A 26,548-nucleotide genomic window follows, 5' to 3' on the forward strand; every position below is an offset into this window, starting at 1 on the left:
TGTGAAAAGTGTAAATCCTCTCAGCTCGGTTGTGTGATGGTTTGTCAGGCACACGCCATCATGTTTGCTCTTCAGAAAAAAGAAGGCGCAGCTTTACCTGTTTAGGATACACCTGTTTGTGCTAGACCTATCTCTCTCTCTCATACACACACACACACACACACACCTACCCACACGCACATTTGTTGCAAAAGTCACCTTTCCGGTTTGGTTAGGGCAACTTGACAGTTATTTTCTCGTCTTTACTTGCTCTGCTCAGAGGAGAGGCAGGTGGAGATCCAGTTTAAACTGCGTCCAAATGACGCAGACTGAATGTTATAATGGGTTACTCTACTAGGCTGGATCATAAACAAAAGGTGCCTCCTCCCATAGCAAACAAATTGATCCTTTAATTTTAAAAGGGATGATCACAATTAGTAGCAAAGATGCGCACCACAGAGACACTATGAATATTTTCATAACCTATATCAAAGGAATAAACCAATCTGCCCACTTTTGGTACATTCTATTTTAAAATACTAATATTTAATCAAGAATTTAATCATCTCATAAATCAACAGCACATCATACTATGTGTTTTTCCTTTCACATTGTAATCTTCTTCTCTTTTACTGGTGTGACAGATCAAATCATTTAAGACTTATATATGTTTTGACCAACTTCATACAAACAGTTCTTCTTTTTGTGTTTGTTTACCTTATGACAACTAGAAATTTACAACTCCATATTCAAGCATAATATCTAGAAGACAAGGCTGCCCTAATTCAACACTCCAATTTAAATAAAGACAAAGTTGTATAATAAGCAAGTTAAATGTTTAATAGGTTTTATGTACGTGAAACGTATATCACAGCTCTATGCACACCACAGGCAACAGTTTGCATGCAAAACTTTACAGCAATTTGTGTTATTTCTTTGATTGCTTTCAGGCTCTGCCTCCTGGGAGAGAGCAGAGTGTGTATGTGTTTGAGTACGAACAGGTAAGGCCCTCACCAAAGGCACCATCACTGCCATCCTGTGGTGTGTACACTGCTCAGTATCTCTAAGGATTTACTACACAGGATGAACATGGCTAAATGGCTATACTGTATTCACCATGATGCACAAAACGGCAATACTTCTGGATTTGCTGTTCCAATATAAAAAAAACATACATTCAAATGGCCTAAAGGAGGAAGTTAGTTGGACAGTCTGTAGCAGGAGCTGAGTGCCAGTTAGCATTTTGGCACTCATATCAGCTTTGAGTAGGCTATATCAGCTATACATAAAAATAAAACAGTTTTATCATTCTTTTTTTTTTTTTTACTTAGATTTAAAAATATGTTTGCATAAAACTTAAATATAGATTGAAACAACAAGAGTAAGCATTTTTGAGAATTGCCCGACTTGGCCTCATCTTCCCTCTTTCTGTCTTGTCTCTCTTAACTTCCCATAAAATCTACAAAAGCAAAGGGGAAATGTGCACTTGCACACACAGTCTCACATGTTCTCAAATCTAAAAAGGTAAGATAAGCAATATTAAATACAAAAACAGAACATCTGTCTTGGACTTTCCCTCATCACATCACTTCTTCATGCCAATAGCTTCATATGTGTCCTGGGCGTGAGGCTTCAAATCCTGGGAGGAAAACAGAGAGGGAAATTCAGCGTATACACTACAATTTAATAATGATAATTTGACATTTAAGCACTCGGCTCTCATCACTGCCAAAACTTACCGTGTAGATGCCCTCTTCAACATTCTGTCAGGGGTAGAAAACAATATTATTAGCTATAATAGGCAAACAGTCAAATAAGTGATTGTGACATGAAAGACTTGAAAGTCTGTGGCTGTAACAGGGTGCGTTCGTGAATGTTTAGTATGTATGAACCCTGTATAAAGAGGAAGGCAAATAACATGTTATTTGAGAAGTGATACAAGCCAGATAGCAACACACCAGATCTGTGCAGTTTAGAGTGTGTGTTTGTGCGAGTCAGAGTGCGTTTGGCTGTGTGCAGTTGGTGGCTAAAACTCTATCTCAATATTCACTATGTAGATTGAAACACAATCATTACCTGAGCCAGAAATTGTTCTGGACTACAGCTGGGTGAGGAACAGCCAATCTCACCAAACAAGGCGAGGGGCCGGTTTCACAAAGACAGACTTTGACTACGGCTTAGCTACAGTAAATAGTCAAACTTCGGATAGACATATAAATCAGATCGTTGCACAAAGCACTGAAGACCCTGACTATCTTAAGTAGGACTACGCTGCAATTGATTCTGGGTAAATAACTTTTCAAAACAAAACAAAAAATGGCAGATTGAGTAGGCGCATCTAACCACTCAGTACAGTTTACCCCAGTGGGAAAAGATGTGTTTGTTGAAGAAGTATAATAGTTATAAGGATATTTTACTTGGAAAATTTAGCGGAGAGTGTAGTAACAAAAAGAAAAGCTTGATTTGGAAAAAAGTTGCAACGACAGAAAACAGCGTTAACCATACCGTTGTGCAAAGATATACAGAAAAGACCCAAGAACATGGTACAAAAACTAAATATTTAAGAGAAAATCTCTTAAAACAGGAGGCAGGGCTCAGTACTTCAGCTAATCAATCTGTCAGACTCAGGATAGGTAACTTAGTTAAACGAAACCAACCAATGGGGTGGAGGTGCTGGAGCAGTGGATAAGACCCATGCCTTTGGTGTGAGACGTGGGTTCAACTCCGCACTGTGACCCATCCACCAATGTGTCCCTGAGCAAGAAACTTAACCCCCTCGTTGCTCCAGCGGCGCGCGACCTCTGATAAATAACAATTGTATGTTGCTTTGTATGTTTGTAATGTTACTGATGGTTACCGAGGTAACATAGGATCTTAGACCTAGCCTGGGGGTAAGGTGTCTAATGTCTTTGGTCTAAACTTATTCAGTCTTTATTTGGGTGAAACAGTTTAACTTGCATTAGTCTATGAGCAAATTTTAGACTTAGGTCTAAAACTACAGGCTAGTCTAAAATAGCTTTGTGAAACCAGCCCGAGGTTGCTAAAGACCATTTACTGTCAAAAACACCATGAGCGCAGAAAAAGAAACACCACACCCCCAATAACCTTTACACACACATAGGCCTATGTATATACAGTATATGATATATTCACACATGTATATATGTACTGTATCTATGTATCTATGTATATATATATATTTATATATATAGAGAGAGAGAGAGAGAAAGAGAGAGAGAGAGAGAGAGAGAGAGAGAGAGAGAGAGAGAGAGAGAGAGAGAGGGGCTTTTCATTGGTCTGTGATGCAACAGCTGGTGGGTCTGGCAGCTTCTCAGCAGTGTCAGGAAATCGAAACTTTTTCAGAGCAGAGCGGCCAAAATAGTTGAACTCGCCACATACAGCTGCCAGTGTGGCTGTTGAAAACAAAAAAGTAGCCGCGTGGACATGAAGAATGGCTTGTGCCAATTTCATTCTTCATGTTGCCCATCACTGTTTGCCCACTGAGGTTTGACTTGAGATTATTTTTGCCTCCAGAGGAGCTTTGTCTCTGGTTTGTTCACAGTTCGGGCAGTGGTTAATTGCATTAAGAGCCTGTCTTGTTGATTTTAGACCGCATGTCATGCCTTTGCTTCTGTTTTCATGTATGTACAGTGTGCATGTGTTTATTCTTACCTTGCCCTTTCCTTTCCCAGCTTGAGCCCCCTTAGCATTGTAGATCTGAAGAAGACAGCGTTACTTGAGTAATATTTAAAATATCGACACAAGTCTTACTGTAGTTTTGACATCCATATAATCCACTAACTATCTATTTTTTGTATTGTATTTTCATTAACTTTTCAGTTCAGTTTACTGGCCATAAGAATATGGTGGTACATCAGTGAAGACTGGTACATTTATTTTCCAGATTTAAAAGAAAACAAGCTTTTGGTTATATTTTAGGAAAAAATGTTAATTATTCCACAATGGTGAATGTCATAACATCTCTGTCCTTTAAAATATGTTTTGACAGACGCCTCAAAAAATGTAAAATATAAAAATAACACTGAAAAAAGCCATATGTCAGTATATCAGCATATGATAATATATACTAGTCAAATGTTTTTTGTCTTTGCAGATGAAACTCCTTTTTACCAACACATTAATAATGTACCAGATAACTTTTAATCAACTGACATCTGGCCTTTCGTTCCCATTTTCCCATATTCTGTTCTTGCATATACGTTCCTTATAAAACAAAATTTGTGATATGCATTTGAAAAAGCTCAGTTGTCGCATGCAAACCTTGATTCTGCAGTAGAGGGCTGTCAGGATGATGCCGTACAAAAACAGGATTCCGTCCAGCACATAACAGATCTGTGGCTCTGCAAGACCAGCAGCTGATGACCAAACACAGGAGAAAACACATATGTTAAAAAACATCACAACTATCAAAACATTTAAAGACATAAAAAAGACTTCTAGGCACTGGAGTTACATCATCCTCAATCATTTGTCTCAGAGCTCTCCCTTCTTTAAAACTGCCTTATTGTTGTAAACATTACTGGCATGTAGTATCTATTGTTTCTTGTTGTTTTTAGGGCAACACACAGTGAATACCGCTCTCAGCAGTGATGTGTCTGTTTCGTTGTCATTGACAAAACAGTATTATTGAGTGACATCAGTGTCAGTGTCACCATGGAACATTGTGAAACAAACAGCAACATCAGCCATTAGATAAGAAAGCAAAGACTACAAAGTAAACTATTTTGTCTTAGAGAGTTAGAGTCTATGGAGAAATATTTGAGGATAGTGAGGGCGGTGTGCCACATTCTGCTGTTTCAAACAATAATTTTGAAAAGTAAAACTAAATAGAATTAATGGAATTACATAAGAAGAATCTAACTTCTGGTGTCTCACTGAGACATGAACTTCACATAGAGGAGCAAGACCGCATTTATCAAGCTTCCCAGAATGATTCAAAAGAACACAACTAAGAATTGACTTAAGAGTAAACAAATTTAGCTCAAAGCTATGCTTTAAAGTTAGCTATCAAGCATCTCAGTCTTAATTTAAGTGAAGTGTAGAACTAAATCGGACTCACCACACTTTGCTGTGCCGCAAACGAGATTCTGGACGACGATGTTGGGAATCACTGAATAGATTTTCATATTTAAGAGGAGTTTACATTCAACAGATATTTGATAATAATGAATTTAAAGAAATCCATTATGATATACACATTGGAAATGAAAGATAAAAAAGTTTATCTTTATATGAGTGCCATCAATTCAATCAAGTGTGTTTGCTTCTGTTGGATTACGGGGTGTGTTGTTGGGAAGTGGATGAAACGCGTGACAATGAGTGAAGCAGTAAGTGATGACACTTGTTTCCATGACAATTCGGCTTATTGAAGGTCGTGATGGCCCCAAATCATCAACCATGCGTCATCGCCACCTTCAGTTTAGTCGAAAACGCATTGCTGCGTAAAGTCAGTGGTGAGATGACGTCCCGACCCCGTCGAATTTACTGTGCGTCGTCGAATAATTCAGAAACATTCTTGCTCTCTTGAAAGATTTGCGCATGTCTCTGTCTCCATCACAATCCCCTACTGGCAACTCCTAACCACTTGCAAGACCTCTGGAGCTGCCTTAAACTGGGAAGAGTAAGAGTGATGCTTAGCTTTAAGAAATTTGATAACTTGCTTTTAATCTTAAGTTTGAAAGTAGGAGTAAATTTCACAAATTCTCAGCACTAAGACTAAAATGGCACTTTGGCCAATAATGACACTGAGGTGTTTAAATAAAAGCACAAGCTGGGCTGCCCAAGTAATATAGCGAATGAGAGGATCCAAGCTTGTACATGTGATTGTTTTCATATTGCTGTTCTTTAAATGATTTTGTCCTCAACATTGTTGTACATATGCAACCACATTAGTTCTACACAACAGTTCTAAAGGTAGATGGACATTGTAAAGACAAATGCCAAGTGGACATCGCACACAGTATCCAATCTAGATCTAGTTCTAGTTCAAGAGATGTGCTCAATCTTTATTTAGGAGAAGAGGAAGCCCCCTGGTGAGGCAAGCTGCGTTTAATGTAAGAGACCCCAAGAAAAGTAGGTTAGTGTACATATGTGACTTTCTCCAGTTGACGCCTCCCCTTGATGTGACACACTTCTGACTGAGAAGAAAATGCTACGGAGTTATAGCTGATCCATCAGGTTAATAGTGAATTGATCAGAAACAATTTTAAAAAGAAATTTAATATCATCATAAGCATAACAATGCAAGCAATGATCAAAGGTAACAGTCACCTGTAGCTATCATTTGGTGAACTACCCAAAGAAATGTAATTTACAAAAAGTGAGGGCACATTTTGAAACGTCACACAGCATTTTAGCCACCCACTGCCTGACCAGCCTGGAAGAGAAACTACTGGATCACAGCAGGGGGCATTGATGGTAGAGGTAACATGGTATAAATACTTCAGTATCAAAGACTATCACCACAATGAAGATAAAATCCCTTGAGATTTTGGGTTTTGCAACACAACGGAGGCATTAGATTTAAGATGCACTGCACAACAACCACTTTGCACTACAAAGTTGGATGTTGAGCTTCCAATTAGTGCAATCTGTGTCGAGGCGTGTCCTTTTAATGCAGGCTACTGGCATATAAAATACATTTAAAAAAACAGCTTCTGAAAACGTGCTTTTTGTCTACTTCATCACAGACTACCCTCGCAGAAGACTTTTATGTGTCTTCAACCTTCTGCGCAGGGAAGAACATGTTGCAGAAATTACAAACAAACTCTTTATAAAAGCACAGTCACACAGCGGTCATATTTTTTACTCATAAATATCGGACAGCTCTACATGTAAGGTATTTCTGAATTTATCTTTAGCTGCAATATTGCATAATTGTATGAGAATGTCATACTTTAGGCTGTGTGCTGCATTGCATGGCAGTGTCAAATTTTTTATCCTGTAAAGAGAAAGAGGATTATATCTTCAATTTTTTTCCCTCTACGGCTACTTTCAGTTGGTTAATCGTTGAGCAATTGATGCATAAAAACTATTATTAGTATTATTATCATCATATAATAATATAACTATTAAGTAATTAATGTAATGTGCATGTAAATTTACAAATCAATCCCGTGTACTCACTTTATTAAGGATGTTTCAGTCCTCACATCATCAGATAAAAATGATAAAGGTCAATATATTACTATTATATAATGATCATCCCAATTAATAATAGTTTTTTCAAAAGGCTTTTAGATGTCACTTTGTTAGCTAATGCGTATCCCCGCTGAATACCATCTTTAAAGTTACTTCTCTTTAATTGAAAATAAGCAGAAATAATGTAAAGCCAGTCCAACGCATGGAGCCGTATCAAGCTCTGACTGGCCGGATGGAAAGACAAGCTGTATCTCATGAAGCTAAAAACAACACAGCAACAACACCGGCCAATCAGAGCTCTTATTGCTGCGGATTGCACTTCTGTAAATCGCTTAATTTAAATGAAAAAAATCTAGAGATAATGAAAACTGTTAAAGTGAAAGAAGATGAGATTAAATATATACGACAGGAAGTCAGTTCAATAACTTAAAGTTAAATTTATAAGCCTTTCAAAAACATGTCATACCTTAAACGTAAACTGAAGACTGAGTAATGGAACTGACTTGAGGTCAGTTTTTTATGAATACATTTACATTTACATCTAATTCATCACATTTCAAGTTGTTTTTCTTTATGTAAAATAAAATCGAGTCATTAAAACTTAATCACTGGAAAGGATTCCTGTGGCACAGCGCTGACTCCATAGATTTGGTGAGTGATATGTAAAGACTATGCATTTCCACACTGTTAAATCAAAATTGAGCTAATTTACTGTAATTAACTTTTGACAATTTGTTGTATGTGTTTAAATTAATTACATTTTAATAGAATTTAAATGTGATGGCTAAGCCATCCAACTTTAACCAGAGCATATTTTACACCACATACACGATTAGGACTTCTTTTTTTTTTACCTCATAGTGTAACTTATTTAAGTAATATATAAAACTCTAAAGTACATTTTCTCACATTAAATCCCAGAACCACTTCTCTATGCTGAAATCCCCAGACAACAGACGTAATTTTCTGCCCTGTGCCTTCTTTTCCCGCCCTCTTCTCCATCAGAAGATCAGAGAAAAGAATCACTTTTCTGAAAACTGTGATCACATGAGTTTTACCCCCACACGTCCTCCCCTTTCAGTCAGTAAAATTAGATATGATTTGAAAACATCTACTTCTTCTCTTTTACCGCTGGCACTGACTGATACTGTTGGCCGTATTAGGCTTGAGGGTTATAGATGGAGTACGATCCTGCCGACTCAACCGACAAGTGAAAATGTTAATTCTATGTGAAAGGCCTCAGTTACTCTTGCCTGTGAGCCAGAGAGATGTGGTGTGTTATCTACATGAACATCTCCTTTGGTTTCCGCAACTCACATGTAGCTCGGGGTTCAAAAGGAAACAGTGAACACACACACACAAAAAAATAGTCTGATATTTAAATGACATTTGTCTGTGTCCAGACACATTGGCCATTATGCACTAATAAAAAAACTGCACATTAACCTAATAAATGCACATTAGTTTCGCATGGCTCCAGACACCTGCAACAGACTGTTTGCTGTGGTGCTATAATTAAAATATTTTGATTTATTAAGTCTGCAGTGTCTCTGTGCAGTTCTGTGTATTGCGATAGGTCAGAGCCAGCAAACAGGGTGTTAGCTGACATGTGTAACTGCAATAACAACCACTTATCTTTTTACAGCATATGATGTTTTCAAGAATGAGATCTTTCTCTTTTAAAATTTTATACACCAGTTGGCTGTGACTTTGCCTTATGCTGTAGACCACATCCACTAGAAATAGGCCATAGTCAGTTGTGGTTTGGCAATAAAACTGAAATATCTTAGCGTCTCTTACCCGCTGAATTAACCTATTTCATTTCTGAACTACACAAGATAATATCAATCGCAACTTCCCTGATCAATTGATCTCCCATATTAATAATTTGGTCTATAAAACACCAGAAAATAGTGAAAAATGCCAATCACAATTTACCAGATCACAAGTCGATGTCTTTTTTTTTTTTTTACCTACGAACCGTCCAAAATTTTTTATTTTAATTTAAATACATTTAAATTTTAATTTATTTAATACAGTGTAAGAAGAGAAGAAGCACATCCCCATATTTTAGAACCATTATATAGACATCAATCATTTTTGCTTAAGTGATTACTAAAATAGTTGGCAATTAATTTTCTCTCCATCAACTAATGGATTATTCAACTAATTGTTTTGGCTCAACAGTACCCTTCTTTAATGTCTTCTTGACCTCCAATATTAACTGACCCTGAAGGCTTAATCCGTTTGTTTATACTTGTTCATAGAAATGCATTGAAAATTGTAAAATTTTTTCTTGTTACTTATTTTTCCAAACATTATAGGCAGATTCACGATTAAACTGATAGCTGCTAAAGCAATATTACAATATTAATTGTATACATGACATACCGGCTATATGGTGCACAACATATACTAATAAATCCAGTGTAATCTAACTTTAGAGGGTGTAGAAATGATGAGGAGCCTGACACTAATCTTGTGACTGAATGTATTTGTCCAAGCAGGGTGCGCTTGAAAAGTGCAGTATTTTTAAAAAGTGTCAACAAGAACTAACAGAGTCAGCTTCTCTTTTAACAGGAACTTTGATGTGGCGCCTACATCGTTGCTGCTACACTGGTAGGTCAAAAGGCAGAAAACCTCACTGTTCCAAATAATCACGTACCCGTGTGCCAACATTAAGTAGCAGTACACCATTTTAACTTTGGGTTGTTCTACAGAGCAAACAAGTGATCATGTAAAAAAAAAAAAAAAAAATCACATCTTCACCCTGTTTGACCAACTGCACAGCTTCTCTTCAGTCATTGTGTGTCATGTCATGAGGTTTTCTTAAGTCTGAATTCTGCTGTTTGGATTGTTCTTCTCATTAAAACATCATCACTGTCTTTAGACATTCAACCACCATCACAGCCAGAGCAATATAAAAACTTTAAGTTACATCCCATGTTGATGTCGCAACTCACCAGCTCTCCCAAAACTCATCCACAGAGGAATCGCTACCAGTAACGGGCTCCTGCCCCACACGGCCATGGCTACACAGGCTCAACACAGAGAAGAGGGCTCCTTGAGCGACCAGCAAGCAGCAAACAAGAAGACTTGTGGGTGTTTTTTTTCCCTCCGCGTTCTGATGAACGCTACAGTCGCATACCTCACAGACAAGAGGGGAAGTTGTGGTCTGAGCTCTAAGTCCATTTCTCTCACATCTCATCAGACCACTCCCACTTTAACACCCAACCAGAGGAAGGACATACAACTGAGGCTTTGGTCTCTGCCGTCATTTTTAATACTTGATTTTCGCTAAAGTGAAAGAAACAGAGCATCTGAAAAAAATAACAGCGTTGAATCCCTCCCAAATCACCCTGTTCCAATGTGAGAGGCAGAAAATACAACTGGCTGCTTTGATGTGAGGTCATAAAATATTTATTAGGTTTATTTAGACATTGTACATTAATGATTATAAGCAGAGTCATCTGTCAAAAGCCTCAGTACAGCGAATAGTGAACAGGAAGAGAACCTGACTAAGATGTGTGAAGGAGAGGATGAGTTCCCTTCTTCAGAGAACACAGACACGAGCAGCGACATGTTAACGGTCAACCTCGCCGAACACTATGTCCTGTGTGCCTGTCAGAAGAAGAAAAAAGAAGCAAAGGCTGAGTGAGACTTCATGAAAAAAAAAAAACAATCTTATTTTTGCATTTTTACAACATTCAGAGAGGAGATGGATTCTTCAAGAGTCATCGCTATCGTACCAATAATGGCCACCACATCAGCGAGCATGTGTCCTTTGGCCATTTTATCCAGACCAGCCTAGACGGAAGAAAACAAGATTAAGATTCAGAATAACTGAAGACCAGCTCCAACTATTCAGGGCAGATGAGCTCATATAAAAGTAAATATTCCTAATTCATGAGATTATAGCCTGAAGGTAATGCACTAACTACTCTACTAATAGTTTGTTTATGCAACTTTAAAGACATTTTTAGCCTTGAAGACCAAAATGAAAATGACTGTGTTAAACAGCGACGAGCAGGAAGGAGGAAGAAGGTGGGGTGGGGTGGGGGGTGGGGGGGTCTGTACACTTCTAAAGATGGCTCTGTAGTACTTCATAAAATGTACTTAATGAACTAAAAGCAGCCTTAAGGACAAGCCGTTAAACGTGCTGAATAATTGATGCCCGGTGCGTTTAATATTTCACAGTGTCTTGTGAAGTTTTAAGTGCGCACCAAGTGAGCGAATCCAGGAGCTTTGATCTTGCAGCGATAGGGTCTGCTGGAGCCGTCTGACACCAGATAAACACCAAACTCTCCCTGCAAGTGACACAAGGACAGACACACACACACACACACCCACACAAATACACTCTAGTAAACATGACATCAAAACAAACCCCTGAAGGCCTACAAAGGCTTCCCAATTAATTAAAAACCTAATGTATACTAAGGATCAGAGTTGTATACTTAAAAAGGTGGATTTTTTGTTTGTTAGGTTAAAATGGTAAACTTGATACAGAAGATTTTTTCTACTGTATAGAGGTCTCACCTTGGGTGCCTCCACAGCTGTATATGTGGCCCCTGGGGGGACCTGGTAGCCCTCTGTGTACAGTTTAAAATGGTGGATCAGAGACTCCATGGATGTCTAGGACAAGGAGGAGCACATAAAACACGTTATGAGCAGCTGTTTGGATAACGATGTTGAATCTGCATACGCTGACTGATACGTAAAATTGCTGCACTGAGAGTTCTAACACTGAGGTGAACTAGAGGTGATCTCAGGCCTTGAGGGCGGCCAAATGAAAGTGCATTTTAGAGCAGAACTGGGGTAATTATTTTAAGAGGGTAGTGTGAAAACAAATTAGTGACACCGCTGAAATTTGATTAAAACACAGAAGTGATAAAGCGCAGAGGAAAAGGGAAAAATGTGCAACATTTTTAAGATTGAACAGCCTGCAGGAGTTTAGAGAACCGCCTCGTAAGAATGAAAGGAAACGTGGGAGGCGCTCTGGCTCAGCTCACCTTCATCTCAGACCTCTTGGGAGGGGCAACCTTGGCGTCATCCACCTTAATCTCTCCTTCTGGCATCTTGTTGAGCGCCTGGTGCATGATCCTCAGGGACTGCCTCATCTCCTCCACTCTGCACAGATACCTGGACCCCACACACACACACACACACACACACACACACACACAGAGCAAACAGCTGAGCTACAGACGCTACTGACACTGTACGTCAGTAACTCGGCATCAAATCACAATCAGCTCTTAGACATTCTATAAAGAGTGGTGGGGAAAGAAACGGAGAGGAGGCCAACCTGTGCGTCTGTCCTTTCTTTTTATTCTCTCTGAACTGAGCACTTTTCATTCCTGTGTTGAATAGAACACTGGAAGCTCAATTTGATTCATTCATCGGCCTCTGATTACCCCGGGGAGCTGTGCTGGAGAGAAGGTAGTGCCTATGCTGTCTCCAGCTGTAACCAGCAGCATTAAGCTCACACTACCAGCTGTGCCTGCATATAAACTGTGATTTATTCACATACTGTTGTCTGGCAACGCCATGAACGCCTTTCTAATGGACCCAGTGCTGGATCGAATGTTTAATGTTTATATGATGTGGCGTTCTCCAGCTTATCTTTTCCAGTCAATGAAAACTTGTCACTGATGTGTTCAAGTGAAGTGATACATACTAGCACTAAGAATCTGCGACCCGTTTCACAAGAGCGATTTGCTGAAGTTCCTTGCACACCGATTGCAAATTGAGTCAGCATCCCGTCTCACAAATGATTTGTTGTTCGCACATTGCAGATAAATGTGTCAGTCTCCGGCCTTGTTGCACACTGATGCGAGGGTTTGCAAGTACGGTGTTTCTTTTTATGAATTAAATGTCAAAATTGAGGCAGGAGGGAAATGAGCTCATATTACAAGTTGCAGCTGGCATGTTGCAAATTTGGAGAAACGGGGCCCGTGACTTCAGATAGAAAAGGGGAACAGGAAAATGAAGACACTGTTAAATAACAACCACAGCCATTTGCCAATCTTTTACCTGTCATAGCAGTCTCCCTTGCTTCCAATAGGGACGTCAAACTCCACTTCGTCATACTTGTCGTAGGGCTGAGACTTTCTCAGGTCCCACTTGATGCCGGACCCTCGCAGCATCACTCCACTGGTGGACAGGAGAGGTTATAAATAACAGTTTATACACATTTCTGCTTATCATCTGGGCAGCTTTCTAAATTACACTCAAATTGTTATGAAACTTGAAAGATAATTTCGGGGCCCTGTTTTCACATATTTTGGGGTCAAAATGACTAGTACGTAGAAAGGGTGGCTTCAGCTGGCAGCCGCAAACTGGCCCTAGAAAGCAGTCTTTTTACTTTCATTGGTTTGTTACCTGAAGCCATAGTTGAGGGCATCTTCAGCAGACACCACCCCAATGTCTACAGTACGATTCTTCCAGATACGATTGTTGGTCAGCATCTGCACAGAGGACAGCATCTTTGACTTCACCACATCCTTATCATGTCATGTTAAGCCCTTGTGGAGATTTAAAAGTCATTTACCTCTTCTACTTCATCGATTCTAATGGAAAAATTCTTGCACCACTCGTAGATGTCGTCCATCAGGCCAAGTGGCAAATCCTGGAACACATTTAAGACCATTAGCACTTCCACAACCATGACTGGACTTGCATGTCATATGTTTGATACATCTTTGTACTTAGCTCTTTGTAGCAAAACACAACTTTCCCAAAGAGATACCTTTAAGTTGTTATAAAAATGACACTAGACAAATGAAAAGTATTTTTCACTGAACTCTCCCACCTGGTGTACACCTCCAGGTCTGACGTACGCGGCGTGCATTCTGGCTCCGGACACCCGCTCATAAAACTCAAACATCTGAGAGGAAACAAGGCACACACAGTTAGAGGGCTTCAAGAGGTCAACATTAAAAACATAATGTACCTAACAGTTAGTAATCTGTGTCTTGTATTTGCGATTGTTCAATCTCCATGTAAAACAGAAAAGGACTAGATAATAGAATGTGAGCAGGCCTTTAATCTGAGGGCAAACTGATTCTGGAAATCGTTTTGTCCTGACTCACCATCAAAGCAGCTGTGTCAGGAAAAAGGTTCGGGGACGGGGCTTACTCAGAGAAAAACCCACAACGGAACATTTTCGACTGAATATTTCACAATGAATGTTTCATGAGGCCTTGAGATGCACATCAAGTTCCTGCGTAATGGCCTTAAGATTAGTGACTCCTTTGGCGATATATACACTCAGGTGCCAGTTTATTGGGCACAGCTAGGTATAACTAATGCAGTCTAAGACAGCAGCCATGATATACTGTTTACCTTGATGAAGGTTATAATGTTTATTTTTGGTTTGAGAAGATTCCACACACACTAAAATCATTTGTATTACGTTACACTGACTGTTTCTATTGTTTACTCTATCCTCATCTATCTACATATTTTAACAGCACCACAAACCGCAGCCTCCAAAATAAGCATTAAGTTGAATAAAGAGCTGATTATAACCTTCATGAAGGTAACATTTACTGCATGGCTGTTGTATTAGACTGCATTAGTTGTAGTTAGGTGTAGCTAATAAACTGGCAATTTTGTGTATATGTAGTGTTGGAGCTTATGAAAACATGCTATTAAAGTAGATTTGTATAAATCAGAGTCTAAAAGCAGAGAGACAGAACCTGAGAAGCTTATTTCACTCTGGGCTATTCTTTAGGATTCTTTTGATGATTACGTCTTTTGAGGAACTTTAGGGGCATTGGATGACTTGCAATATTCAGCAAACATAAGACAGTTGCTGAGGAACTGTGAGAGCTGGCAAAACAGCACCTTTCCCACACAAAGTTTTAAAACAATAAAAAAGGACTGATTCTGGGCTAGTTTGCATTATAAAGGACAGAGCATGACATCATGCAGCAGCGCCCCGAACCTTCTCTCTCTCCTCAAACATCCAGAAGAAGGGGGTCATGGCACCGATGTCAAGGGCGTGCGTGGTGACGGCCATGATGTGGTTCAGGATGCGGGTCATCTCTCCGTACAGAACTGTAAACACAAAAAGAATCCATCAAACCGTGTAAAGCTGTTAAAAATAAATAAATAACTCCTCTCCTGTGGGATCAGCTCCCATTTTGGGTTCAGGAGGCAGAAACCATCTCCACATTTAACTTAAGACTTTCCTCTTTGATAAAGCTTATAGTTAGGGCTGGCTCAGGTGAGCCCTGAATCATCCCTTAGTTATGCTGCTATAGGCCTAGACTATGGGGGGACTACCCATGATGCACTGAGCTCCACTCTCCATCTGTATGCAGTCTCTCTCCTGTAGTTTTGTGCTTTCTTGTCCCTCTCCTCTCCTTCAGTCGCTTTCAGCAAGTATTTCTGCCTTCTGAGCTGTAGAGTCAGAGTCTATGGATCTATGATTGCAAGCAACCCGCTGCAAAAAATTTGTATTTTTATTTTCCCTTGCCACTGTTGCCAAGTGCTTGCTCATGGTGGGAATTGTTGGGTCTCTGTAAATAACGTACAGTCTAGACCTGCTCTGTTTGAAAAGTTAAGCTATGAGATAACATCTGTTATAAATTAGTGCTATATAAATAAAATTGAAAATAGAGTTCTGGCTTCAACTGCTCAAATGTGAAGATTTACAATTTCTCTGGAGTGCGGGACGTTTATATATAAATTTAAATGGACATCTTTTGCTACTTTTTGATATTCTGCAGACCATTATCATTAGATGCAGCCCTTTGACCATTAACAGTGCCAGACAACAACACCATCGCTAATACGCTGAGTTGTTAGCGCACACAGGGGGCCATTATTTCACAATAATATTGTATGTAATTCCAAATGTGCATATACGTAAAATATATATATTATGTATTATATATAAAAATGTAAAAGAATAGCTGGTCATCAATGGCAGACTAATGAGACCCCTCAAAGTATATTTGAGACGTCAGAAGTCAGAATCTTCTCACATCCTGACTATTTCTAGTCCTTACCTCTGATCCACTGTGCACGAGGTGGAGCTTGGATGTTGAGCAGCCTTTCCACAGCCAGAGAGTAGGCCTGCTCATTACACATCATGGAAACATAGTCCAGACGGTCAAAGTACGGTAGAGCCTGTAGCACAAAAAGAAGAGGAAATGAAGTGTGCTGGGTAAGGGACTTCCAAGAATGATGTGACACGTGATAAATGTCCTCTTAACACTAGAACCACTAACGGTCAAATTTAGCTGTTTTTTGATTGTATGTATCTTTGTTTCAATATAATATGCAAGTCCCCCAGACTTTGACTTTTCCTAAACGTGTGTTATATAGCACCCCCTATTGTTAAATTTAAAAATTTAAAAAGGGGGCATTTATACCTATAAGCGCCAGCGGGTAAAATTGACCCCTATAGAGAATACTGTAATTTTAGCGCTCTTCATGTCGCGCGTTTAGATAAACATTCTATGTTGCTATTGGCAACGCCTTTCCCACTACAGGCATTACACTCGCTCAGCGCAGTGAGTGAAGGAGAGTCTGATGGTGGGGGCTGAGCGATGTGTCCTGGGTTGATTCTGCATCTGACGGGTCATTATCTGACAGCGATCCACTTGTATGGAGTAAACATACATAAAAGCCGCTGCTCATAGGTTTTGTGTTGCTACATGATCATCAAAACTAATGCTGCAGTAGTCTAGTTTTTCCCTGTGATAGATGTGTGTTCTACGGTCCCTTCAAGAGAGCGTGCGGCTTCCTCATGTGCTTTTTGACTGGCTATAACTTTTCCAGTGCTGTGTATTTTTTAGTAAAATTGATCATTATATATTTTTCCATTGTAAAAATCTACTATGAATTTTGGAATTGATAATAATCGTTTCTTTCGAATAAATAGCCTACTTTTATTTGGACTTTCAAACTTTTGTAGCTGTGTGTTACTACTCTGGATTACTCCCAACGGAGTCCGAAAACACAAGCAGAACAGTAAGAACTAGCCGACATTATGAGGCTATTATTACCGCCTATAAAACACTACAACAGTCAGTCGTTTTTGTAAATTGTAGGCTTTTAAATTCAAACTGTGTTTAGAATATAACTAGGCTATAACATCTATAACAGCGGCGAGTGGATGACATCAAAAGAGCCGCCGCGTGTGAACGTGCCCTTCACAGATGCGATCGACCTGCACATTTTCAAATGAAGGTGTGAGGTGTTCCTCTCCTCTTGCACCATCTAGTTTTACACAGTAAATCCAGCACAAGCACTACTAATTCTACACTTACTGATTTCAAAATCCTCTATAGATGCACTAGGGCTGTCCCCGACTAAGGATTTACATAGTCGACTCAGAATCGTCAAGTCCTGCCTATAGTGTGTGTTTTTGTGCACGACGATTGCGGGGGGGATGGGGGGGTGCACCATTGAAGCTGGGGCTCCGTCTCTTCAGCGAGTGTTTCTCCTCCGCCACCACACACACTACGCCTACACATGCGCACTGACGACCCAGGGTTACAAATTTATTTACGCACTACCCATTTACTGAAAGTTTTTTTCTTTTTACATGGTTATTAACAGCATTAAACGTTGAAATGTATATAGTAATCGGCTGTACATTAACTTAATGGTAGTTCTATGTAAAATCAGACGTGGAGCACCCCCATATCGCCAAAATAGCATGATCCTTGTTGCAAAGCTACGGCTGTGAGATTGACAGTCGATTCAGGCTCCGCCCATCGAAGCATCGAATCTTCGACTATTGGGGGTCAGCCCTAACATGCACACGTACAGTATGAGCTATTTAAACCACTGCCTAGTAAATTTGGGTTAGAAAATACACGAACACTATTCACAGACACTAAGTGGCTCAGTACCTGCAGGTAGGTCTTGTACTCAATGAGCTTCTCTGTGCCGCGGTGAAGCAGGCCGATGTGCGGGTCACATTTCTTGACGGACTCTCCGCTGAGCTCCAGGACTAGACGCAGCACCCCGTGAGCTGCAGGATGCTGGGGACCAAAGTTAATGGTCAGGTTGGACACTTCCTTCTCTGCAGGAGGATCTTTGTCTGCAGGAAGAAAACAAAACATTACAGTGCAGGGTAAACGCCAAAGTTTTTCCACTACTTTGAAAGGTTTCATCCAGCCATCACTACCCTGGCAGACAGAAGTCCATAGCGGTATAAAATCACCTAGGAGAGGTCCTTGAGCATACAGTCATTAATGTGCACAAAAAATATTAGGCTGTATGCCAAATTAGCTGCAGACAGAAACACACACAGACGACCAAATGCATAAGAACAAAACAAAAAAAGCTTTTCACAGTTAACAATTAAAACTGATCAAGTTTGTCACGGAGAAAATACTTTGTGAACAAATGTATAACGCTCATTTGGGCCCCAATCAGGCACCAGAGGCCAGATGACAACAATATGTCTGATTTGGAACAATAAGTAAGCAATTTGGTGGAGTAAGCAATTTGACAAATACCATGAGTGAACAACACAGCAAATAATGTAACTAACGCTGGCCAAGCTGTTGGTTAGCAAACTGTCTCTACATCTGCTGCTGTGAAGCTAACATCCAGAGAGGACGAGACGGTCACAGAGCCAGCACACCAGCTCCAAACAGCTGTCCTAACATCACAATAACATATCTTGGTGAACTACAAAGTAAGCTGAATGTGTGTGGGCAAGTCATTTAAAGTTACCTGACACACAAATTATGGCTGGAACGGCTAGAATAGTGTTGTCTGTTGGGGTACGGGCCACTTTGTTTGTTTGCCATTAACAGAGTCAGGGCTGTGCACACACACACAGAACTGACAGCTAGCGGTCCATGAGGAGATATTTACTGAATTTGACAACAAGACGTGTTTTGGATTTGAATCGCTTACCCCACCTTTGATGCATTTGTTAGTGTCAAACCGGTAAACATGAACCCAGAGAATAAGCTGCCCAAGATATTGGAAAAGACCCTAGTAATCCAGTGGGTAGTGAAATGTAAACAGTTTAACCACATATAGGTCAGACACGGAGTCCTGCCTCCAATGTAATAAAGATTGGTGTACTGACAACACTGGAAATAAATAAAGTATATTAAAATGTTGTCAACTTTCACACTGTCTTAGCAAGCTAATATTTTACATTCGCCTTTTGATTTCAATATATAAAGGCTTAGAAGTTGCGGCGCAGGTAGCTCAGTTGGTAGAGCGTACACCCCATGTACAAGGCTGAGTCCTTATAGCAACAGCCCGGGTTTGATTCCAGCCTACGACCCTTTGCTGCATGTCCTGTTTTGTCCCATCCAAATAATGGCACATTTTTTAATTAAAATAAAGGCTTAACAGAACAGGAATCCTTTAACTAGTAGCCCTAAAGGTGTGACTGTGTTTGTGGATCGTACCATTCCACGGGGGTGGGGTCCATTTCTCATTCATGGCAGTGGGATACATCACCGCCCCGGCAAACTGCTCTGTCCACTCCACATCTGGTTGCCATTGTTTCTGTCTGTGAAGACATTAAAAATATTCTTGAGGTAAGGCTGTGTTAGCAGGCTTTCAGTTTTGAGCCAAAGGAGAAAACTAAATAGGTGCAATAAATATAACGGTCAGGTAGGTGCCATCTCTCGGGCTGCTTGCATGCTGCCAGAGAGGCTTTAATCAAATCTTCTTTAGGATCATTAGGAAAGGGTGACTGGTCTGGACTCCACTGTGCTGCCAACCTGACAACAGATAATCCGATCTGGCAGATTAGGGATACAGGCAGAGCAGAGATATATCTTACGCTAAAACAATAAAATATGGTTATTAATGTTAATTGTTGCAACACATGGCAACATAAAAAAGGATTGTCTTCAGTGACTGTCCACTTATTGCGTGTCAGACCAGGTCAATAACAAACCTATGTTCCAGTCCCCTTGACTTTGGTACTACATGATCAGAACAAGAAGGAACCATGGCAATTTCAGAGAAATATAAGCTGATTTTACAGTTTATAAAATATATACTTTCATTACTTATGTGAGATTTAAGTTCAAGGTCTTGAATTCTGCTAGAATTGTTGCAGAGAGACATCCACATTGGTTAGCTAAACTGTGGTCTAATTTAAAATCTCTAAACGAGAAACTGTCGGGTTTTGTTTTCTTTCTTGTAAAATGTATAATACTTTGACTTCATACAGAACATGAAATATTTAGACCAGTTTAGTAAACATGAGACACGTTGGCTAATCCGACAGCTAACGTTAACAGGTACGTTCCCGTTACAGGTTGGGAAGGGACGCGTATATATCCTGCAACCTACGCGAGCTTTAAGGTTGACCTTGCTATACTACTTTTATACGTGCTTTGTAATGACGTTTACCATTCAGAAAATAACTACAAATTGTCGCAGACGACTCGAATAATTTTGAAAAATTCCGAGTCGGCTTTTTTAGCAACATGCTAACATTATTAGCCTTTCGGTGTTGCTATTTCTGTGGCGCTCTAGCTAATACGGCTGGCCATGCAAGGGAAGGGTCACGTTTTGTGTCTTTGTTATCCTACCTGTTTTGCAGGACATTACAGCCGGGGCTCAGCAAATTATGACTTAATATTAATTTTGTTGAAGGACGTCCTAGTTTTGAAAGCGACCTCAACATAGTAGCAGCCATCTTGGCTGTCAGACAACCTCTGGCAGCGTCCAATCATCGTCCAATGGCCAATGACGTAAGTCTTCTTTTCTTTTTTTAGAGGCGCCTTCAGTCTGTGCTGCCACCTATCGGTGTGATGTATCACCACACATTAAGCAGTTCGCTTGTATACTTACTGTATGTGCGGTGTAGTTCGCATTTTAATAATTAAATCACTCTTACTAATATTAGAAATTATATGTGTAAACGTATATGATAAATATAGTAATAATTTATATTAACTGTAACCTCAAGCAGGTTAAAAACTCTCCACCCCTCATTGTCCCGTCTCCATAAACAGCCAGCCAGTAGAAATTGTTGACAGCTTCAGGTACCTCGGCATCACTATGGACAATAAACTGAGTTTTGATCACCAATCCACAAACACTGTCAACAAACACTTTTTGTCATTCGTAAACTCAGGACTTTCTCAATCAAACCACACCTTCTGCTTCTCCTGTACTGTAGTATCACTGAACCCGTCCTCTTGTACGGTGCTAGTCTGCTCCTTCACCATGCTCTCTCTCACCAATAAGAATAAGCTTCTTAAAATTACTAACACCTCCAAAATAATAAGTCTTCCCACTCCCAACCTGCCAGCCCTGATTAATACCACCACTGCTCGTAGAGCAACTACCATAGTACAAAATCCCAGCCACCCTCTCAACTCAAGCCTCACGCTTCTCCCATCTGGCCGTAGATACAGACAGCTGCTCTACAAAAAGGCACGCTTTGGAAAAAGTTTTGTACCCTGCTCTATAAGAGCATTAAACTCACAAACGAGTTTATGATGTCACTTTTGTGTTATGTGTAGTTACGTGTATATTGTCCACATATGTGTGTACTATGCGTAGTTTGTGTGTAGATTTTGAAGGTGCTCTTTGTATAGACTGTGAAAACAAATTTCCTCCACTGAAGACAATAAAGAATGAATCTGAATCTGAAAAAAATGGCACATTGCTAGCAGAAAAAACCACGTTATTATGTATGTTATTATTTTACCTGACACCAGTTTTTATTGATTACTATTTGCAGCCTATGCTGTGAATTTGTTGTGAAGAAACCTGTGTAAAATCAATCAAACTGTATGATATTAAAAAATCTTTTAATAAACCCTAAACCATATTCTGCTATGTGTACACCCTAATGTTGGCTCCGATACTCTCTTGTAACCCACCTGCCCAAAGACGACAAACAATGCCTTTTATAAAAAACAGTGCTTTATTTATGTAATACTGTGGAAAAATAATTACATACCATTTTTTAAAAATATTGAAGATAATGAAATTAAAAAATGAGAGTTTGATAACGTTCGTTGTACATCTTTTGAACAGTTTTCTCTGCTACGAAGAACAGTACAATAAGATAAACATTGGATTTTTCTAAATTCAAAGACACAGTAATACAGGATACAGTCCTACCAGAGGTATAAAAGTACTGTAACAGGATTGTGAGAGAAATGATATGGACATATACTGAAACACACTTCCGCACACTTAAGACACAGACACGCACAAACACACTGCATACACACAGACAATAGTCGTGTGCACACTGGAGTCGTGTGCTGCATGTTTACAGTATGCTTCCCATTCGTCATTCACACATCTATACAAACACACTGTACAAATTGATGTGCGCGCCCACGCCCACACGCTCCCTCTCGGACAATCTCTCTCTCTCTCTCTCTCACACACACTCGCACGCCCACACACTCCCAGTCATACACTACCACATGTCAATATTGTGAACAAGCCTTCGTTGAACCTCTCCGTACACATTCTCCTCTGGCCGTTTTGGCAGACAAGACGATGAAGGAATTATTCAAAATGGAAATGTACGACATGTTCCCCTATAAGGCCACTCAGTTCTAAACCCAACATCTGTGTTTTTCTCTCTGTCTGCACCAGGCTTGTACTTAAGGGCTCAGAGAAAAAGGCTCCAGCCCACTGAAAATGTCTGGGAATGACTCAAGGCCCCGAGCCTGGTTTGTAAAGCAACAGTCACCAATAGAAGGAGCTTCTACTGCATATACATGGTCTAAGGTGAAGGACAACATGAACACTTGGCACAAGGTTTCTTTTATACACTGATACACCCTTCTGATGTGAAATACGTCCTGACTTCAGGCTCCGCTGTTGGCACAACTCTTCATCACCCAGGCAAATGCTCTAATTATGTGCGCTCACGTTCAAACTTTTGGTCCATACATACACATTACATGTTTACATTGACAAAAATAATTCTGTAATGTTAAAAAATAGAATACAAAGCTCTAGTCTGGTGTGCAAATAAAAAGAAGACCTTACACAGATATAGATAAGGGACGTCTAAGCATGAATACTGTAGATGCAGTGCAAAATTATGACAACCCTCCCAACCCCACCCCCAGCCCTGACACACACCCCCCACGCCGTCTGGCATGTTGGCATGTACCACTGTACAGAAGGGCATTCTGGGATACTATATATATGTGCTCTATGATCATTGAATAAGACAACCAGCAAAAAAAAAAAAGTTAAAAAATGGCGGCCAGAAATGACTTCCACGGGTTGAGGTTTCTCCCGATCAGCGTGTACCACATTTGACAGTCAGTCAGTTTTGCCTTAAGACGTTCCTTCATTTACAAAGTCAGTTCATAGCAGAAGCTATAGGGCTCCAAAGATCTGTGATCTCTCGTCCTCCCTCTGGTTCTTGCTCTCTTTCTCAGTCTTGATTGTGACTTGCGCCGTCCGCTCTTTCAGAGCTCAAATGTACAAACACTTTGGGAGTGTGGGAATTCAAAATTGTGTGGAATTTCCCTTCCCTGTCTCACTAAAACGCCTTCTTTTCCACTCTTCTCTTTCTCTCTGTGCCTCTGTGTTTCTCATACTCTCCCTGTCTCATGGGCACGGCCTTCTGACTCTGTGCGTGTAGGTGTGTGATGTTTTTTTTCTGTGTTCTGTAGTCGTGTTTGTGTTCAGTAGGGCATGTTTGTGGTCGTGTGTGAAAATGTGTGTGAGAATCCAGAATTGTGTGTGTTTTTAGGTGTGACACTATTTATAAGATGCTTCCTCATGCTCTGCTAAGACTGTGAGGTGTTTACGCGTCTCTTACACGTGAGTCTGCATCCTCTGTGTGTGTCGGCTGTGGGAGTAGTCAGAGTGTTGCGAGGTGTAGGAGAAGCGAGTGGAGCTGCCGTACTTCCCTAGTCCAGTCTCTGATCCCGAGGGAGCAGGACCCCCGGGACCCCCGGGACCAACAGGACCCACGGGACCCACGGGACCCACAGGACCCACAGGACCCACAGGGCCCACACCGACCCCAGGGCCCCCCACCCCAGATCCCACCCCGTACATTTCATAGGATGGGCCAGCCTCCAGCGGGGCCAGGCTGGATGGGGCAAAACCCATGCGGTAGGTCGGGTAATGTGAGGGGTATCCGTAGTTGTCATAGGCCAGTTGGGAAGTGGAGTCCAGGAGGCTGCATTCCCCTGGGAAGTCGCTGGCCACAGGGGCGGGGTTAGCCGGGGGCGGCTGGCTCTGGCCGCCACGGGTGAAGGTGTTGAACTGCGCGTAGCTGATGTGGGAAAGTCTGGAGGGGGGCCTGGGATCATAGCAGGCCTGGGGGCGGCCAGGGGAGGTGAGGGGGCCAGGGGGACCGGGGGCTCCTCCGCTGGCCGTGGCTCCTGAGCCTCCGGCGCTGCTGCTAATAGATGCAGCTCCCCCTGGTGTTCCAGCAGGGGAGCGGTAGTCAGAGTAATGCATGGTGGAGCGGGAGGCGGGGCGGCCTTCATCGTGGGTGGAGGCTCGCACGTTGTAGTAGCCATTGGTTGGGTCCTGAAGAGAGAGGCAGAGACAAACAGCAAGAGACAAAAACGGTGGGTATTAAGAAAAGATATAATGAGGGTTATTGTCAAAACATGCCAACGTACAGATTCTTTAAGTCATAAGAGCTCGAAAATAAAAATCCTCTTTCTTGCTGAAGGTCAGAGGTCAGGGTGAACTGCGTGTCTCAAGCTGGTCGGCATCCAGATCTGGATTCATTAAGATTGTGCTGTGAGAGCAGTTTGCTCTCCTTTTTTTCGACTCATCAGTCTTAGTCTCTTTTCAGAAATGTATGCAAATCAAGTTATGGAAAAAGCAAGTCTTCAAAACTTCCAAAGACCACATGAGCAAACATAGTCATAGTATATGGTTTTTGCAGACTTTTGTCAATGCATGTCAATCAAACTGCAAATTTGGAGTGCCTTGCCATAAAATTGTTGTTGTTAAAGGAGCTTCCCATCAACATCAGTTAAATGTTTCTCCAGCTGTGAGCAGCTCCTCCATTTCCTTTGTAAGTAGGATCCAGACAGTACACACTTTTCTAGTATAACTTGAGTGTACCTGATTCTGTCAGTGTACATCCTGAAAACCTGCTTTGAAATATTACATTACATTATGTAGTATGGAATTGTAGTTCTTTTTTTAACAGGTTACCAAAAACAAATTCTTCTTTGGCCTTTTTTGCTCAAAGCTTTGACAAGTTTAAGCCTATGAATGTTTTACTCCAGGCGTCTCCAGCAGGGTGGATCCCTGCCAACATCCAAGACTGTCTGGGTGAAAGAAGGATGCTCTCCCTGTTCACTACACCCTCTACTGAATGCTCTAATGTTGCTCTACTATTATTTCTGACATGATTCTGCCATCTCATTGTCTTTCACATAACCGACTCCTCCTCCCCCACCCAACTCTGTTTCACTGCTTTGGTGCTTCAGGCAGCGAGGGGGAAAAAACTGTCTGGCTGCGACTGTTGTCGAGGTGATCTAACCACCTCCTGGGGTGGATTCATGTCTGTGTTTCTTCACAGTGATCCAAGGCAGCACTCCAGCTAGAAGGGTGGTGTGTTTGCCCTCAATAAATATTCATGGAGGGTGGGTTTCAGCACAACATTTTGGCAGTTTTACGCGTGAAAATACATTCATCACCTAAGCCCAGCCCCACGGTGTCAAAATGTATAAATGATTCATGCCAGCTGAATGGGCAGAGCGTGTCTAAACATCCTTTATCTTTTTAAAATGTCTTTCCAATTTGAGTAGTTTTTTGTCTTTATATATAATATCCCCAGTGTGAGTGAGCCAGCTTAAAGGCGGAGAAAACCCAACCAAGAATGATGTTTTAATTCTTAAATGTACTACTCTAATATTCTCACAGACGCTGAGTGCAATCCTAACACTAAGTCTTGCAAACCAGTGCATAAAGCAGTGGACGTCTCTGCTGAAGAGATGGTGAACTCAATTGTTTTTATCGATCAGTCCAAATGACAGACTGGCTTGAAATCATAAAAAGTAGTTTTTTACTTACAGCCAACAACATGTAACAACAAGCATCAACGCAAACCTAACATACTGTAGAATGAAGAAAACTAGAGGACAGAAAGAGGTCTAATGCTCGATGCTTGATGTTTGAGGCAGCTGCAGTGAGAGGTAAATTTGTACCGATGCAGGGGTGGAGTTGTTTTAACTGGAATGTAGTCATATTTGCAAGTCATAAGTAATAGTTTCCTGTCTAACAACAGTTAGATAAACAGCAGCCCCTTTGGTTATGCACTGTATAGAATATAATAGTTAGCGCATAAAAGACCTGGCCATGATGGTCAAATGAAAGGGGAACAACTACCGAAATTATGTGCGGAAAGCTGCCTCTGTGCTCGGAGGGCTTTGTTTTGTTTTTGTTTGTAAACTCAGTTTTCTAACTTACATATATTTATTCCATATTTATA

General features: G+C 40.7%; 3 protein-coding genes across 4 annotated transcripts in view; all 3 read right to left on the minus strand.

The window, feature by feature from the left end:
• Positions 1-798: 798 nt before the first annotated feature.
• fcer1g (Fc epsilon receptor IgFc epsilon receptor Ig) lies at positions 799-10,290 on the minus strand. 2 transcript variants are annotated; one of them, XM_046065831.1, is made up of 5 exons: positions 10,104-10,290; positions 4,261-4,355; positions 3,652-3,696; positions 1,719-1,742; positions 799-1,618 (listed from the first exon to the last, which is right to left on the minus strand). In XM_046065831.1, exons 1-5 carry the CDS (start codon positions 10,168-10,170, stop codon positions 1,565-1,567), a joined length of 285 nt encoding a protein of 94 aa, XP_045921787.1. In that variant the 5' UTR covers positions 10,171-10,290; the 3' UTR covers positions 799-1,564. The 2 variants fall into 2 exon arrangements, with proteins under 2 accessions (XP_045921787.1, XP_045921788.1); XM_046065832.1 differs by lacking the exon at positions 10,104-10,290 and adding an exon at positions 5,060-5,278.
• A 254-nt stretch (positions 10,291-10,544) lies between these two features.
• Positions 10,545-20,821, minus strand: ndufs2 (NADH:ubiquinone oxidoreductase core subunit S2). The gene is made up of 14 exons (XM_046064791.1): positions 20,682-20,821; positions 19,542-19,645; positions 18,015-18,205; positions 16,161-16,281; positions 15,092-15,204; positions 13,955-14,029; positions 13,694-13,771; positions 13,525-13,610; positions 13,177-13,296; positions 12,153-12,282; positions 11,680-11,775; positions 11,364-11,447; positions 10,890-10,947; positions 10,545-10,761 (listed from the first exon to the last, which is right to left on the minus strand). The coding sequence occupies exons 1-14, from the start codon at positions 20,786-20,788 to the stop codon at positions 10,724-10,726; spliced, it is 1,401 nt and encodes a 466-aa protein (XP_045920747.1). The 5' UTR covers positions 20,789-20,821; the 3' UTR covers positions 10,545-10,723.
• Positions 20,822-23,229: 2,408 nt separating this feature from the next.
• kirrel1a (kirre like nephrin family adhesion molecule 1a) overlaps positions 23,230-26,548 on the minus strand; it is a 30,963-nt gene continuing 27,644 nt past the window's right edge. The window contains exon 15 of the mRNA XM_046065747.1: positions 23,230-24,624. Within this exon, the coding sequence (XP_045921703.1) occupies positions 23,899-24,624 (726 nt within the window). The 3' untranslated portion in view covers positions 23,230-23,898. The remainder of the gene's footprint in view (positions 24,625-26,548) is intronic.

The sequence above is a fragment of the Micropterus dolomieu genome, linkage group LG12 (genome assembly GCF_021292245.1).
Source record: "Micropterus dolomieu isolate WLL.071019.BEF.003 ecotype Adirondacks linkage group LG12, ASM2129224v1, whole genome shotgun sequence".
NCBI classification, from domain to species: Eukaryota; Metazoa; Chordata; class Actinopteri; order Centrarchiformes; family Centrarchidae; genus Micropterus; species Micropterus dolomieu.

What these genes read in the sequence shown, in the direction of transcription:
- ndufs2 (XM_046064791.1), bottom strand. Translation starts at nt 20,788, where the DNA reads ATGGCTGCTACTATGTTGAGGTCGCTTTCAAAACTAGGACGTCCTTCA. An exon ending in GACCCCACCCCCGTGGAATG is followed by an intron (nt 18,206 to 19,541) that starts GTACGATCCACA and finishes TTCTTCCTGCAG; the next exon opens with ACAAAGATCCTCCTGCAGAG. An exon ending in GAATCGATGAAGTAGAAGAG is followed by an intron (nt 13,611 to 13,693) that starts GTAAATGACTTT and finishes TCCTCTGTGCAG; the next exon opens with ATGCTGACCAACAATCGTAT.
- fcer1g (XM_046065831.1), bottom strand. Translation starts at nt 10,170, where the DNA reads ATGGCCGTGTGGGGCAGGAGCCCGTTACTGGTAGCGATTCCTCTGTGG. An exon ending in GATGAGTTTTGGGAGAGCTG is followed by an intron (nt 4,356 to 10,103) that starts GTGAGTTGCGAC and finishes TTTGGTCATCAG; the next exon opens with CTGCTGGTCTTGCAGAGCCA. An exon ending in TTGAAGAGGGCATCTACACG is followed by an intron (nt 1,619 to 1,718) that starts GTAAGTTTTGGC and finishes TTTTCCTCCCAG; the next exon opens with GATTTGAAGCCTCACGCCCA.